The sequence below is a fragment of the Alligator sinensis genome, unplaced genomic scaffold, assembly GCF_000455745.1.
Source record: "Alligator sinensis unplaced genomic scaffold, ASM45574v1 scaffold1667_1, whole genome shotgun sequence".
Taxonomy (NCBI): Eukaryota; Metazoa; Chordata; order Crocodylia; family Alligatoridae; genus Alligator; species Alligator sinensis.
In genome coordinates, this window is record NW_005842504.1 from 812,434 (window position 1) to 828,868 (window position 16,435).

The 16,435-nt window shown below is 51.4% G+C and overlaps 1 protein-coding gene across 3 annotated transcripts in view; it reads right to left on the reverse strand.

The window, feature by feature from the left end:
• Positions 1-6,992: 6,992 nt before the first annotated feature.
• The window catches only part of ACTN4 (actinin alpha 4), a 68,525-nt gene continuing 59,082 nt past the window's right edge, over positions 6,993-16,435 (reverse strand). For all 3 annotated transcript variants that reach the window (XM_025213038.1, XM_025213037.1, XM_025213039.1), the window contains exons 16-21: positions 16,303-16,435; positions 13,715-13,894; positions 13,202-13,348; positions 12,125-12,205; positions 10,703-10,861; positions 6,993-9,859 (exon numbers count right to left, since the gene is read on the reverse strand). In XM_025213038.1, coding sequence (XP_025068823.1) covers positions 9,701-9,859; positions 10,703-10,861; positions 12,125-12,205; positions 13,202-13,348; positions 13,715-13,894; positions 16,303-16,435 — 859 coding nt within the window. In that variant the 3' untranslated portion in view covers positions 6,993-9,700. The remainder of the gene's footprint in view (positions 9,860-10,702; positions 10,862-12,124; positions 12,206-13,201; positions 13,349-13,714; positions 13,895-16,302) is intronic.

Consider the following 16,435-nt stretch of genomic DNA (forward strand, 5'->3'; position numbering starts at 1 on the left):
TCAGTCCAGGGAAGCATTAGGTCATCCCCCATCTTTTGGCACTACTGGCCTCCAGTCTAGCTCTCCCTGACCCTTAGCCTACCATGAGCAGAGGATGGGTGGAGATTGAGATGCTGCTCCATGTGTGGTTCTTAAAACTATTCATATTCACCGCTAAATATGAAGGCATATCCCTACCACATGCCTCCGTCCCATTGTGGAAATAGGCTGGGAGAGGCCTGGTCCCAGGAGCAGCTGCTACCTCCTGCTGGAGACCACGGTAATGCCACACAGTGAACTCCTCTTTTTTAAACATTTCCTTTTTTTCCCCAAAAGCTAAGAAGATACATGCAGAACAACCCTAAAAGGGCCTTAAGTCTGCAGAGTTGGGCACGCAAAAGGTACAAACAGTTCTCGCAGATGTTTGGGTCGGAAGGGACCTCAGTAGATCGAGTCCGACCCCCTGCCCCAGGGCAGGAAAGAGCGCTGGGTCAGACGACCCCAGCCAGGTGCATGTCCAGCCTCCTCTTAAAGACCCCCAAGGTAGGAGAGAGCACCACCTCCCTTGGGAGTCCAGTCCAGATTCTGCAACCCTTATCGTAAAGTTCTTCCTGACGTCTAATCCGAATCTGCTCTCCGTCAGCTTGTGGCCATTGTTCCTAGTTACTCCAAGGGGTGCCCTGGTGAACAGAGCATCTCCTATGCCTTACTGTCCCCCCCCACCCCCCGATTAATTTGTAGGCAGCCACGAGATCACCTCTCAGCCTTCTCTTGTGGAGGCCGAAGAGATCCAGGGCCCTCAATCTCTCCTCGCAGGGCTTTGCTCGCAGGCCCCTAACCATACAAGTGGCCTCCTCTGGACCCTCTCTAAGTTATCCACATCCCTCTTGAAGTGCGGTGTCCAAAACTGGACGCAGTACTCCAACTGCGGCCTGACCAGTGCTGCACAGAGGGGGAGTATCGCCTCCCTGGACCTGTTCATCATGCACCTGCTAATGCATGATAAAGCGAGGTTAGCCTTATTGATCACTTCGTCACATCGATGACTCCCGTTCATCTTGACGTCAACAATGACTCCAAGATCTGGACTTTCTGCCTTTCTGCTGCCATGTTACTGAGGTCATCCCCCAGCCTAAGTGTGGTGGGGATTCCTTCTTCCCAGGTGCAGCACTTTGCACTTGTTTTTGTTGCACTGCATCCTATTCCGTTCTGCCCACTTTTCCAACCTGCCCAGACCCATCTGGATTCGCTCCCTACCCTCTAGTGTGTTAACTTTACCCCATATTTTGGTATTATCTGTGAATTTGGACAGAATGCTCTCCACACCCCCATCCAAGTCACCGATGAAGACACTGAACAGCACAGGTTCAAGGACCGAGCCTTGTGGGACTCCACTGCCCACATCTTCCCAGGTCGATACCGACCCGTCTACCACCACTCTGGGTACGACCCTTAAGTTCGCCCCCCACCTGCCAAGGAAACCATCTTGCCCAGCCACTCAGTTTGTTTATGAGACTACAATGAGATACCGTATCAAAGGCCTTTTTAAAACCCAAGTACATGACATCTACCTCGACTCCTGCATCTAAGCATTTTGTGACCTCGTCACAGAAAGAAACAAGGTTAGTTAGACAGGATCTACCTGCTATGAATCCCTTCAGCATTATTTTGCCTGCTGGACTCCCAAAAATGTGATCCTTAATAATTTTTTCAACGGTTTTCCCAAGGATAGAGGTGAGACTAACCAGTCTAAAGTTACCCGGATCCTCCTTCCAGCCCTTCTTGAAAATAGGGACCACACTGGCCCTTTTCCAGTGCTTTGGGACCTAACCCAAGCGCCACGAGTGCTCAAACAGCCGTGCCAGCAGCTCTGCTATGACACTGGCCAATTCCTTCAGCACCCTTGGATGAAGATCATCTGGGCCTGATGACAAACACATCCAGTCCTTCCAAGCGCCTCTTCACCAAGTCGGCACTAACAGTTAGTGGGATGGTGTCCTTTTTGTGCCCGTCTATGACCCAATTGGGAGATTTGTTTTGCTCCGTGTTCAGGAATACAGACAAGCAAAAAAAACTCATTGAAGAGCTCAGCCTTGCCCACCCCCAACTGTCACTAATTGCCCTAGTTTGTCCTGTGGGGGTCCTATGCTACCCTGTGCCTTCATTTTACTCCCTATATACCTGAAGAAGGACGTTCTGGCTTCTCCAGCTTCACACCAGGCCCCTGCTCAGGCAGAGTGATGTAGTCTTTAGCTATATAACTACACACTCCTTTTTCCAGGTCTCTGCGAGTAACCGAAGTCAAAATTCCCACTGGTGGGATCACAGACGACATGTTCCTCATTTTATGGATGGCCTGACTTGAGACCGTGGTATCTCACTTGGAGGAGGGCTGACAGCTCCAGTCCAAGACAACAGACATTGGTTTTGGTTGCTCGTCTTCCCTCTCTGGGTATTGGTGGAGAATAAGGAGTTAGTACTTCAGGTGGGTGCCTGCTGCCCTTGTCCCAGCGAGCCAACTGGGGGCTGGTAGTGCTGAAGTGAGCCTTTACTTCTGGCTCGAGTCCTTTACTCTCTAGAAGGAAGTAGTGTGAATGAACCCTGGCCCTTGGCAAGGGGGTCAATTAAGAAGTGCCTGTCAAAGTTTTGGGGTCAGACAACGTTTTCAAAGTGAATTACTCAAAACCCTCACCACCGCAACCTAGATTTCTTCCATTTTAAGTGATGCCCACACCTCAACACATCTACACCATTTCCTGCAACAGACCCGCTCCATTCTGGCAGAAAAGTAGTTGGGATCCAACAACGCTGTGCTATTTGGGATACAAAATGACATATGTACAGACTCTCATGTAGTCTCTTTCCATTTATTCTTCCTTGGCTAACACAATGCTTCGCACTAGGATGTTTCATAAGGTGGCCAAACCCAACTCTTCTTTCTCTTATCATCCATGTCAAAGAGTTTTCCATATTTTCCAGCAGCAGCTGCAGTATCATCTCTCGCCAAGCGACACGTGAAACAGGTTACCCAGAGAGGTGGTGCACTCTCTATTCTTGGAGATTTTTTAAGACCCAGCTGGACAAAGCCTAGGCTGGGATGAACTACTTGGGGCTGGTCCCTGCTTTGAGCACAGGGTTGGACTAGAGGTGACCTCCTCACACCCTCATCTATGAAGCTAAGACACAAGCTGGGAGCTGTATCTTCAAGTCAATCATCCAGGCACTTCATATCAAAGGCAGCTGAGTGGTACAGCCAGTTTCAAAACCCACATCAGCTCTGCAAGGTTGGCATGGTGTTCCCTCGAGCCCAAGAATATCACACACAAGTACACCTGCACAACTAAAAGATTAAGGCTTTCTGAAGCAGTGTCAGTTTGTTGATCCTTGATAGGCTAATCAGCTTCTCTCAACCCAAAAGGGGGGGGGGGGTCACAAGAATATATGAAAGGTCATGAACAAACTTTAAAAAAAAGGATCCAACTTTAAAAATGGATTTTCCTTTAAAAGGAAAAAAATGTGGGAAACCCCACCCCACACAGCCACCCCCTGCCCCACACACTGGGGAGCTGGGGGCAGTTTTCTACTTAAACTATTTACTAGGTCAGGGCTGACCATCAATGTTTACAGTTGGGTCCTGGTACAAGAGAGGTTGAGAACCACTCTGCTACATCACAAGGTGGCTGATATATCAGAGACACCAAGAAGTAGTTAACCATGTTGGTGTGAAGTAGAGGGCGGGATAGATTTGCACCTTAGAGACTAACCAAACTAGATTCGATACTTCACACACACACACACACACACACACACACGCCTGACAGATCTGTAGGGTATAAAATATAGAGCGCACAAGCTATTTTATGCACATGTATAAAATATAGAGCTCACGAGCTATTTTATGCACGTGTATAAAATATAGAGCGCACGAGCTATTTAATATATGTGTATAAAACATAGAGCGCACAAGCTTTCGTAAGCTGAAGATCACTTCTTCAGAACACCAGATCAGAGCCAAAACAGGTGTGTTTTCTCAGTTACTAACAACAGGAGCAGCTAAGTGTAATTAGAGGATTACGTGGGAGGGGATACCAAGCACAGGTCAGTACGATGTCATAAACAGTTATTTTATCCACCTCCCAGTACGTAAGTAGTGAAGGTCTGACATCTCGGTTGAAAGCGTATCATTTTTAAAAATAAAGTTACATCACTGCTGCAATTAAACAGGTCATACCAAAGACGGATACATATTTTCACTTGGTACGTATAAAATTCCCTTCCTTGCCTAGCAGTCAACTTGATTTCATGGGTCGCATCTACACAAGACGCTGACTACACAGTAGCCTAATAATACTGCACAGTAACATGTTACAGCATGAACAGTGCTAATACGCTACTGTGCAGCAGCATCACTAAAAAGGGCGTTCACCAGCACTACTGCACAGTAACTCCAGATACTGCACATTTATTTAGTACTAAATTAAATGCGCAGTAAGCGCTGCACATTAGTGAATGTGTATATGCGCCCACGGTTTCCAAGAGCCTCCATGGGGAGGAAATTCACTAGCTAAGGGCCCAAATCCAGTGGATAAAAGGAGAACAAGTTTCAGCAGCCCAAGGCCGAAACCAGAGAAATGCAGCCCAGCCGGAAGGGAGATGTTGTGAACATGGAGAGCCTGAGTGTCTATACTTGCACTTACCTGGGATGACCTAGTTGGGGTGGTCCTGCTTTAAGCAGGGGGATGAACTAAAGCAGCGTTCCTCAACCCACGGCTGTGACCCAAAAGTGGGTTGCAAGAATATATGAAGGGCCACTCGTATGGTGGGTTGCAAGAATATATTAGGGCCACTCGTATGGTCAAGGGCCTGCAGACCAAGCCCTACGAGGAGAGACTAGAGAACCTGGACCTTTTCAGCCTCCGCAAGAGAAGGCTGAGAGGCGACCTTGTGGCTGCCTGTAAGTTCATCACGGGGGCACAGAAGGGAATTGGTGAGGTTTTACTCACCAAGCGCCCCTGGGTGTTACAAGAAATAATGGCCACAAGCTAGCAGAGAGCAGATTTAGATTGGACAGTAGGAGGAACTTCTTCACAGTTCGAGTGGCCAAGGTCTGGAACGGGCTCCCAAGGGAGGTGGTGCTCTCCCCTACCCTGGGGGTCTTCAAGAGGAGGTTAGAGTTCTTCAAGAGAATGTTAGACCGGCATCAAGCGGGGGTCATCTAGCCCCAGCCCTCTTTCCTGCCTATGCAGGGGGTTGGACTCGATGATCTATTGAGGTCCCTTCCGACCCTAACATCTATGAATCTATGAAAGGGTCGATAACAAACTTTTCAAATGGATTGATCCTCGTTTAAAAAGGAGAAAAAATGCAAGAAACGATGGATTTTCCCTTGCAGGCTGGCCAAGTTCCAGCCTGCAAGGGGCTGCTTGGCACCTCCCATGCTCCCCTCGCCCCCAGCCACCCCACACACTGTTTTCTATTTAAACTATTTACTGGTCGGGACTGGCCACTGATGTATACAAATGGGCCCTGGTACAAAAAAGGTCGAGAACCACTGGACTAGATGTGACCTCCTGAGGTCTCTTCCCACCCTCATTTTCTATGATTCTATGATACCTGGTGGATAACTCCTTCGGAGAACAAGCCTGAAGAGTCCGAACCAAGCTCCACATTTAACTCAATGTGGATCTCAGCATAACTACACAGACCTCTGCACTTAGTGCCCTGTCTTGCTAAAGGATGTGTAGCTTTTCAAAGCGAACCAACCGATCCTGTGCTCAGAGTTTAAAGACAGACACGCAACACACACTTAAATTAACGAACAAGAAGAACCAAGTTGGTTGATCCCTAAATACCTTCAATTCCAGTAGGAAACAGTTAGCTCAGATGACACGGGAGTTAAAAAATAACTCTGCCAAGTCATGCTTTCACAAGGGATTTGGCTCTGCTCAGCTCTGGGGATATCATCCAACGGGAAAGCATGCACACACATGCATGGAAGGATTTAATCAGCCAGATCACCCGCAACAGTATACATTGCCTGGATATTTGATGCAATGGAGCTAAAAGAAGCAGCGGCTCCTGCTGGCTGCCTGCGTTTTTATGGCTAATGATCCTCTAGGAGTGGAAACAGCAGCAGCACAGGGGCAAACTCCCCCCTAGGGCTGACGCCTCTTTGGCCGTCTGGTGATAAAGGCACTCTGGGAAGTAGGACAAGTGGGTTGGAGTCCCCTCCAGATCAGGAGGGCCCAGAACGCCAGGGCTTCTCCTTTTGGGGCAATCCCTCTAACCACAAGCGTTTTGGGCCTGGCCAGCTCTGCTCACGTTGTGGGCAATGTGCTGATCAATACACCAACCAAGTGCAACATGGATTTCTCCCCACGGCTTGGGCATTTCATCACATCTCCAAAGGAGTCTGCCCAAGTCCCACCCTGAATGCGTCCCAAACGCCCCCAGTCGACCCAACTGGAAATGAGCACCTGCCCGCTCAGACTGGGCAGTCAGAAGCAGACGGAGGCTATGGTAGACCACTCCTGCATGCCGTTTGCTGGAGCAGTGCTTTTCAACCTTTTTTTCATTTGCAGACCCCCAAAAATCTCAAATGGAAGTGCTGACCCCTCTCAGTTGTAACTGTGGGTCTTCACACACTTCTGATTGATCACAATCATCTTTCACAGACCCCTCAGACATGGCCTGAGGACCCCCCCCAAGAGCCACGGACCAAAGGGTGGAAACCACTGTCCTAGAGAACTGGTGACAGGCCCCAAGGCTCAGGAGGACCCGTGGTGCACAGGGTAGTGTTCTCCACTCCATCTACATTTTTACCCTGCTCCTCACGTAAGCGTCTTGGACTTAGGAGGGACGGCCGCTGGTCACAGGATTCAACCAGTTTCAGTCCAAAATTCCTTTAGGAACGTGAAAAGGCTCGGTTTTAATGGTGCAGACAAGGAACCAGAGACCAACCAGAGGTTTCAGCTGAACCCAAGAAGAGAAAAAGATGCATGTGATCACCCTTAAAAATATTACATGTTTTATTGTCCTGTCCCAAGGGGCAGGAGGGCTGGTTTCCCAGAAACCTCAAAAAAATTTAGAACATACTTATGAAGAGGCAGATAAAGCTGACTACTTCCTATTGGTGTCTACCTGCTGACGTTCCCATCCCCCTAGATGCTGAAGGATCTTCAGTAGCAAACACAAAATGCTCCCATGACACTAACGATCTCCCAGGACAGAAGAGTGAGGAAGGGGTGCGATGAGGAGGGAGGTGGGGGGGATGAATGACAAAGCCGTGGAATGTTACAGTTTCCATTGTTACAATAATCAGCAATATTTTAATTACATGACAGAAGAAAAACTGCAATATACGATGCTAGGTGAATATATATTTATATAATAAATCCGTAAGTTAATAAAGTAAATAGGAACCCTCTGAAAAAACTTTTTTTTTTTTTTAAGTTTCAAACAAAGGTTTTTTTTGGTCCTCAGATAAAACCTGCTCCAAGACGGTTGAGAAAGCATGTGCCAGGAGTGAACTGGTGAGGGCGTTTGCTCTGATACGTGGCGCACAGATGGGTGCACGAGCGTTTCTGCTCTTCAGGGAAGATGCCGTGGTTGCAGAGCCTCTGAACCCCGTTTCCTATATGCTTCGCGTTCCTGGCTTTCCCTCTGACTGAATGCCCAGGTTCACCTGCTTTGCTGCATAGCTTAAGGCTGCTGGTATAGAGGATGCTGAAAGATGACCTTCCCCTCTCCAGAAAGCCCGAAATCCCTAACCCAGTGAAGCCGTTTGGGGGTTGCGCCTACAGAGCACAGTTTATTAGCACCCAGTGTCTAACATGCACGGAGCAGAGTGAGCTTCACTGCCCGGTCCCGTCATTTCCTTTTGTTATAGAAGTCAATCGACATGTGCAATGGAGATCCAACAGCTGCACCTGGTGTCACCTAATGGAGAGCTGAGAGCTAATGAGAATGAGAGCAGACAACAGCACAGGCCTGCTTTCCAAACCAAAGTTTGATCATCCCCCCCGCTGGAATGAGCCTCAAACTCAGTCTGGTGCATTAAAGAAACCTGAAGAGCAAGGAACCCAGAGAAGGAGAAAGCTAACCACAAACCCAAGCCAGGTGTGCCCTGCCCGATTTGTAAAACCTGCGCTAAAAGTCACGTGACCTTCAACACGTGTGTCAGCACTGCCATGATAATGCTACGGCTTGGGGCAAAGCTTGATGGTGGCGCATTGGTGAGCAAGGTTGAGCCAGGTGAATATTATATATATAAAAAAAAGTCACTCCTTTTTCAACTCCCACCTGGTTCAGAACCTGAAACCCACCTCGCAGCCCATGAGGCCTCTCCCACTCACGACAGCCACAGACCTCGCTTGAGCACAAATGATGCAAACAGGATGACAGTGCAGCGATAGGCAGGTTTTCCCCCTGATAGCGCTTATTGCTTAGTTCTTGTCAGGTAATAAAAAGCCACCACGCAAGATTTCCCAGAGAAAGGCACGGAGTTCTCTGCCTCGAGATCTTAGCTAGTTCGGCCTGTGCGACAGGAATTTGAGGACTGTCCCAAGATCCACAAACACTGAGCACCAAAGGAGAAAAAGTCAGTTACATGATGAGCTGGGGAGATGACAGCTCAAGACGTCCAGGAGTCAAAATCCTTTAGGACGCAGGAGGGAGCTCCTACATTAACGGCTCCCAGAACAGGGCACACTTCCACCTGCAGTGCCCGAGGATGTGGTCCCCAAGGAACCGTGAAAAGGGAACAGACCATGTTAAAAGCCCAGCGCTCTGGTCTAACGCATACGCTCTGTCTGGGTGGGGAGGGGATCTGGGAGCAGGGTAAACCATCGTTAATCCAAAATGTCATTTATCTGCACTGCACCCCAAACTCCACCCAGCCAGCTGGAGGTCTGCCGGACACGCTCATTAGTATCAGAACTAAGGGGAAGAGGAAGAGACAGGATTGGGAACGTGGCGCGTGTCGAAGCAAGGTTAGGTAAAAACAAAGCAGATCCAGATAGAAAAAAGAATGCTCTTCCTGTGGCTGCTGCCAGGGGGGGTGGGGAATGATACAGACTGGTGACGACTTCTGCTACACAGACAGGAGGGCAGAGAGACGGGAGAAAGGAGACAGGCTCCACTTCAAGACATGCCAATCAACAGCAGATTTGTTTTTTTCTTCTCTTTTCAGCTCAGTTGAAAAAATAGAATGGGATATATTTAAAAAAAATAACCCTCTGAACCAGAGCTGCTTGTTCACTTCCAGATTTCCCTCCCCCTTTCCCTTTGCCAAGAAACCCCAAAGCAACTAAATGTGAGGAAATTAGAAAAAAAAAAAAAAGAAAAGCCTGTTTTAAGCCACCCCCAAACCCCTCTCCATGTTTAACAGAGCAAAGTGGGGGAAAAAAAAATCATTGCATAGGTACATGGTTCATATAAGATGCAGTAACAACCGGAATGTGAGATAGTTCCCAGGATCGCCCCGTGTGAATGTGACTGTCTGTCCTCTGGAGGAGAGGAGCGGAGAAGAGATCCTGTTACCGAGGGACAGGGTGTGTGTATGTGTGGGAGGGGGCGGGCATGCGCGCACGCCCATGTGTGCACACACATGTGCATGCATGTGTGTGGGGGGGGTGTGCACGTGTGTGTGTGAGGATGCAGAGCACAGAATCAGGCCTTCGCTCCTAACAAAGCGCCAGCGCTTGCTGCAGCCGCCACCACCTCACAGGTCGCTCTCGCCGTACAGTGCCGTGGAGAAGGACTTGTAGTCGAGGGCCCCGGGGATGGCGTCAGGGCCCTGGTAAGGTGCCATGCGGGCGATGCAGTACTCCGCTTGGTCCGGGGGCAGCTCCCGTCTCAGCTCCTCTGCTGTGATGTAGTTCTGGGGCAGAAGAGGAGAAACACTCCTTGAGCGTGTGTGCAGTAGCCCTGGCTAAGCCTCAGCAGCTGTCTTACTCTAGGCTCCGAGCCAGAAGCCTCGGGAAGCGAAGCAGTGCCAGCCCATCCTGCGCACAGACAAGCTGAAGACTGTCCCTGCCGAAGTCCTCTCGCTAGCTTTAAAGCAGACTGCAGAAGCGATGGATTGGGCCGCCCTGCCTCTCTGCTCCACTGGCTGCCTGCACGTGTCAGGATCCGAGTCAAAGCTGCCTTCCTTGCCTTTAAAACGTGGGTTGTGCTCTGACTATGGACCAGCTTCTCTCTGCTCCCTTAGTGCCTGCCTCTTCTGTCTTTTCACTCACGCTCCCCCTGGATACAACAGCTCCTTCCTCTGCAGCTCCTCTCCTGTCATCTAGCAAAATCGCCTTCTGACATGCTTCCATAGCTGATGTTACATCTCCTTCCAGCCCTTTCTCTCCCCCTGCTTCTGTAGCTTTCCAGCACGTGTGCAGACAGGAAAGTCTAAGTGCACTCTAGCTGGACCACATCAGGTAACCAGCCCCAGAGACGTGGTCACTGGAGCTGCCTATCAAGTTTGCTTCTGCTGACTCCGACAGCCCCCGAACACAACAGCACGAGGGGAATCCCTGTTTACACTGTGACAGGTAATGGTGCTCTTGGCCCAAATCCGACGGCCAGCCTTCCCCGAAACAGTGCTGCGCTGCCCCCCCGGTAACACAATTACCTGCTTCTCTGCTCTCGCACACTACAGTAGGGAACAGGAGAGCACAAGAAAAGCCAGGGCATGGCAGTGTGTGCTGCCAGCAGGCTCCCAGCCACAGCTCACCTTATCTCCAGCCAGGACCTTGAAGGAGGCAATGACCTGGTCGGCTGTGTCTGTGTCGGTCGTCTCCCGGGACATGAAGTCGATGAAGGCCTGGAAGGTCACAATCCCGCTGTTGTTGGGATCCACCAGGCTCATTATCCGGTTGAACTCGGCATCTCCCTGCCAGGAACAGAGGAGAGACACTTTAAGTATCAGTTTCTGGAAGCAAGCACAGCCCTCAAAGCCACTTGAGAAGAGGGGATAGCTGCCTCATAGCTCAGCTGCTGGGGAAGACCATTGGAGAAGTGAAGGCTGCCTCGCACCATGCACTGGGCCAGGAGGCAGATGTCCTCATTGTCTAAGATAGATTTTACCCTCCTGGGCAAGGGATGGCTGAAGGACAAGCAGTTCCACGCTGTGGGCTGGCAGCATGCTCACCCCTTACGTAGGAAGGTCAGACAGTGCTGTTGCCTCCCCTACCCCACAGAAAGGGCCTAGGCCAAAGCTCCTTTCCAGCTTGGCGCCCAAAGTCTGGCCAAGCCCACACTGTGGAGAAGAGTCACACTTAGTGCACCAGAAGTGGGGGAACATCATCTCTTCTCAGCACAGGCTAACCCCAAGAGCGACAAAGCTTCACAGGGGTTGCCACCTCCATTCCCAGATGCTCCCTGAGCCGAGAGCCGCTGCATACAAGAGGGCTTTCCCCAAGACCGGAAAGCCAGCCAGGCCCTTCCACCAGAAATTAAGCTCTCAAAAAGAGACTGAGCTTCCAGGTCTGTGCACGAGGCTCAGATGGGTTCCAACGAAGAAGTCAAATCATGCATCACAGATGAGACTCCGAGGGCCAAGAACGGAGCCTTGGCTCTGTGCAGTGATATTCTACCAAAATGTCACATTTCCCCCCCAACGACAGTGACAGCTAAGCATTGGCACAGAAAACATCAAGCAGTGCTATTAAAAAAAAAGGAGATGGTAAGAGAAAAGGGGGAGAAAAAAAGGGGGACAATAGCAGATAGCATACCAGACTGTATCCTGTGGAGATAAGGAGAGCCCGGAAGTCATCCGTGTCCATGCTGCCTGTGCGCTTCTATTCCAAGAGGATGACAGGAGGAGGAGGAGGAGGAGGAGGAGGAGAGGGCCAGCCCCGAGGGGCACGGATGAACGGTGCATGCAAAGACAGGAAGAGAAGGGGAGAGACAGAAGGGTCCCCCCAGGGGAGAGAAGAGAGGCAGAGAGAAGTTCAGTTAAGAAAGTATTTTGGAAGTTGCCAAGACGTGAGCAGGAGAGGAGGAAAGCAGAGATCAAAATCAAGATTGAACACGAGCACAAGACAATGGGTGGAGCGCAGGGAAGGGGAGCAAAGAATGGGGTGACGGAAGAGAGAAAGGAAATCGGGTTAATTGCGTTATCAGTGGCAGGCTGCACAGCGAGGACGCTCGGTACCTGTCTGTCATTTTCCACATCGTATCCCAAGCTGATGAGGCAGGCTTTGAACTCCTCTGGTCCCAGGGAACCGCCATGGTCCTGCCGGCAGGGAACCACACAGCATGCAGGGTGGAAGGGGGAAACCGCAGCATGGCGAGGCGGCCGCACCAGGAGTCACAGAGACGACAGCACGCACGTCGCGGTGGGGACAGGGAGGAACAACGTGCACGTGAAAGGGGAGGGGAGGAGGGAGAAGACACAGTTAGTTGGACCCCAAGTGGCTCGCTGCTGTGGAGAGAGACCGGAGCTAAGAATCTGCAAGGCCTAGCTGCTGCCTGCCTGCTTCAGAAGCTCATTCATCAAGGAGCTTCCATGACGGGTGCAGGAAGCTCAGCAGGTTTCTGAACAGGTCTGCCTACAGATGGCCAGGACCCACCACGGGCTGCAACATGCACCCGGGCTGACAGGAGCCCTTCCAAGTGAGAGTGCTCTGGAGATGGCAGACACGCAGACTGGGAAGAGTGCTTGATGCTGGACCTCGGGGAATACCTCCCAAAGCCCACGTGGGGCTTCACGCTGAAAGTCAACGGGGCTTCAGCTGCTCTAGGACGTGACACTTCATCTCGGTCTCCTGCTTGATGTCACTCTGGGAGCTTAACATGCCAGTCTGTTGGCTGGGGGCTCTGAAGCCACTGCCGCTCCTTGGAACAAGTCCCATTCAATCAGGCAGCAATGCTTCCTACCTCACAGGCAGCTGGGCTGGCGCTGACTGTGGGCTCCTGCTTCCAGCCCAAGGCAGCCTCCCAAGAAAGCTGCCAGCAGAGGAGCTCCATCTCACTGCACAGCTGGGATCTGCCCTGCGCTTGGGAACACTTAAGGCTTTTCCCTCAGGGTTACCCCGAGGTCTGCAGATCCACCTTGATGAAGCAGCAACAGTCAGAATGTGCACGTGTGGGGTGGGGACGATTTGACCCAAATTCCCCAGGGAAAGGAGACCCAGGCTGTGTAAGTAAGATAACCCTGATCTACGCATCTGTCGCTAGCACCAATGCCCCTGCACCCTCAGGGCTCGAGCCCCGCTGTGGACCCGGTTACCTTATCGAAGTGGTTGAAGGAAGCCCGGAACTCCTGCATCTGCTCCTGGCTGATCCCTTTGGCGTCGCGGGTGAGAATCTGGTTCTCCACCTCATTGATCGTTCGGGCAATGGTGGTGAGGAGCTGCTCCCAGCCAACACGGATATGCTGGAGACCCCGGGAGAGAGGCAGTCAGAGAAGTAAGCACCATGAGACTCCACTAAATAAATCTCATAGAGGACTTGGGTGTGGTGGCCACTTATAGAAGCCCCTGGGCTTCTAGCCACCTAACACGGCCAAGGATTGAAGCCACTTCAGCACTGGGCTCTCAAGGCCAAAAGAAAGGGACCTCATGAGCTCAAGCAACCTGTGTCAGATTAAGGCAGGAATGGGCTTCAATGCTGGTGCCTTTCAAGCAAAACCAGACCTCCTTAGGAACAAGGACGTGGTACTAAGGCATGGCTGTGGCCACCCAAACTGAACTCGGGTGCCCTGGCTATCGGGTCAGCCCCAAAGGGGCTGCAAAGAACCTACCTCCATGGTGTAGTTGGTGTGCTTGTTGTCAAAGATCAGTGCCTCCTGGATAAGTTGGTGCTGTTGCTCCAGCAGGTCGATGTTGGGCTTGTAGTCGACAATGCTCTGCTCATACTGCTTGAGGTGGTTCAACTGGTCCTCCAGCGTCCCATTCATCTCAATGGAGATGCGCCCAATCTCCTGGGGGAAGAGGGCAACAGCATCAGCCAGTGAGGCCAGGGATAAGCAGTCCAAGTAGAGACCGTGTGAAGGCAGGGAGGTCCAGTGGCCTCAGCCCCCTGTGCAGAGTGGCTGAGCCGTGCATGCTGAGCCTTGCTTGGAGGCTGTTACAGTCCCAGAATCAATGCAGGGCTTCACTGGTTCCGATCAAGCCTGTGAGAAGGGCCAGGCAGGATGGAGCCTCCTTCAAGCTAGTTACTAAGATTACTTCTGAAGGACCAAGGAGGGAGGAAGGAAGGAAGGACGGACAGAATAAGACGGGTTGGGAAGGACATCCTGCGGAAGGATCATTATGGGATTAAAATAGGGGGCTGGGGCACCTGACTTGTGAGGAGAGGCTGAGGGAACTGGGTTTATTTAGTCTAGACAAAATTGGGGGGGCGGGGATTTGATATTAGCCTTCAATTCCCTGCAGGGTGGATGCAAAGAGGATGGAGCTGGGCTGTTCTCAGCGGGGGCAGATGGCAGAACAAGAAGCAGTGGGCTCAAGTTGCAGCAAGGGAAGTTGACATTGGATACAAGGGAAACTCTCTCGCTAAGAGGGAGGTGAAGCACTGGAACAGGTTACCGAGAGAGGTGGAGGACTCTCCATCCCTGGAGTTCTTTTAAGACCCGGGTAGACAAAGCCTTGGCTCGGATGATGTAGTTGGGGCTGGTCCTGCTTTGAGCAGGGGCTTGGACCAGATGTGACCCCCTGAGGTCCCTTCACACCCTCATGTGCTTGTAGCACATGGGACATGGGAGCAGGGAGGATTAGCAGATGCTTGCTGAGCCCCAGTGCTGTTGAGGGCTCTACAGACACCTCAACACCCTGCTTTCTACCCCAGCCCGGCCCCAAGTTTTCCATTCCAGCAGGAGGCAGCAATCAGAGCGCCTGTTCTTCTCAGCACCTTGGACCCATGCTATGAAGCCTTCGTTAGGCTGCCAGGAGCAGCTGGAGGAGCACTGCTTGCTTCCTGCACTGAGGCCCTCTAAGTTTGTACCTCACAGAGGACTGGCACATACTGCACTTGGGAGCATTTGCCACGCTTCGCTTGACGAGCAAGCCACTGATAGAATAGATCCACTCTCCCCATCTACCGAAAGCGACTCATCCGAGGTAGCAGTGAATTACTGACAATCTGGGGGCTTAACCAATGGACCATGCTACAGTGTGATCTATGGGGGAAAAAAGCAATTACCTCATTCCCCCGTGATCCCCTGTGAATGGACCTCTCTCAGATAAGCTCCCTGGTGTTCTCGCTAATTCCCTTTTTCTGCCGGCCCTGCAAACTCACCCTGGCATCCAAAAGCAAAGGTGGTTCCTTTCCCACTATCACCAATAGCAAAGAGTTTGTAGGCAAGCCGGTGGAGATGCAGGTAACAGGAAGAGTCGAAACAAAAACGGAGAGAAGCCAGTTCCCACTTCTCCTACAGCATCCACCCTTCCAATGCCACAGGAACCTTGCGTATGCTCCTGCTGAGCATTGTGCACCGGTATGGGGCCATAGCATGCACGTTAAGTTAGTGGATTCCAGCCTTACCAGTGTCATGAAGACCATTACCGGATGCCTTATGCCAACCCCAGCTGACTGCTTACCAGTCGTCTCGGGCATTTCCTGTCATCACCACCACCACAGGAATCCATTCCCCCAGGCACTGGCTGCAGGGTGCCATTTCCACGTTCCTCCCCTTCTCAGAGGAGGGCCCTGCAGAGCTGGAACACACTCTGCACATGTGTTGTTTCCAGCACATAAGGCCCCATATACAAAATGAGGGTCATTCAGGACTATTCTGTCCAGGCACAACTGGGGCCTTTTAGCAGTAGGATCCCATAGGTCATGAGCATCACTCAAACTGTGATGGAAGTCAAAATGCGCTGAATGGGAGCTTAGTGGGAGGACTCGACTACACAGAGGAGTGTCCCTGAGCAGCACTTGTACAGACACTTTTTCGAAGTCAGCATCCACCTGGGGAGTTTTCCAGGAGGGCTATAACTCTGAAGGCAAACCCTACAATGCTCTAGTATGGAAGCCTCCATGCCAAGATGTCCTCAAGAACAAGAGTCCTCCTCCCTTACACACGATCAGGACAAAGCAGCACTACAGTGGACCAGCTGCAGTGGCCCAGGAGGGGTGAAGATCTCTGTAGCAGGCGTAGAGGTCAGACAAGGCAGAGGGTTCGCGCTGCTGTAGTAACACAGGCCCTGCATGCAGACGTCTGACACTAGGTGGCACTTCCTCTCCAGGTTTGAGAGGCTGCAAGCAGATGGTTGGGCTCTCAAGTCCAATACCGGGCACAGTGCAGAGAAGACAGCTAATTAAGCCCCGAGAGGTATGACTTAGCTCCGCACCCACCAGTCTGGGAGCTCCCAGACGCCAAGGCCTTACCTGCATTTTGGTCTGTATCCAGGGCCCCACGATGTTGGCCTGGCTGGCAAACTGACGACGCAGGTGCTCATTGGACTGCTGCTTGCTCTGCTCATCCAGGAGGGCATGGTCTCTCTTGGGCACCAGCTGCCGA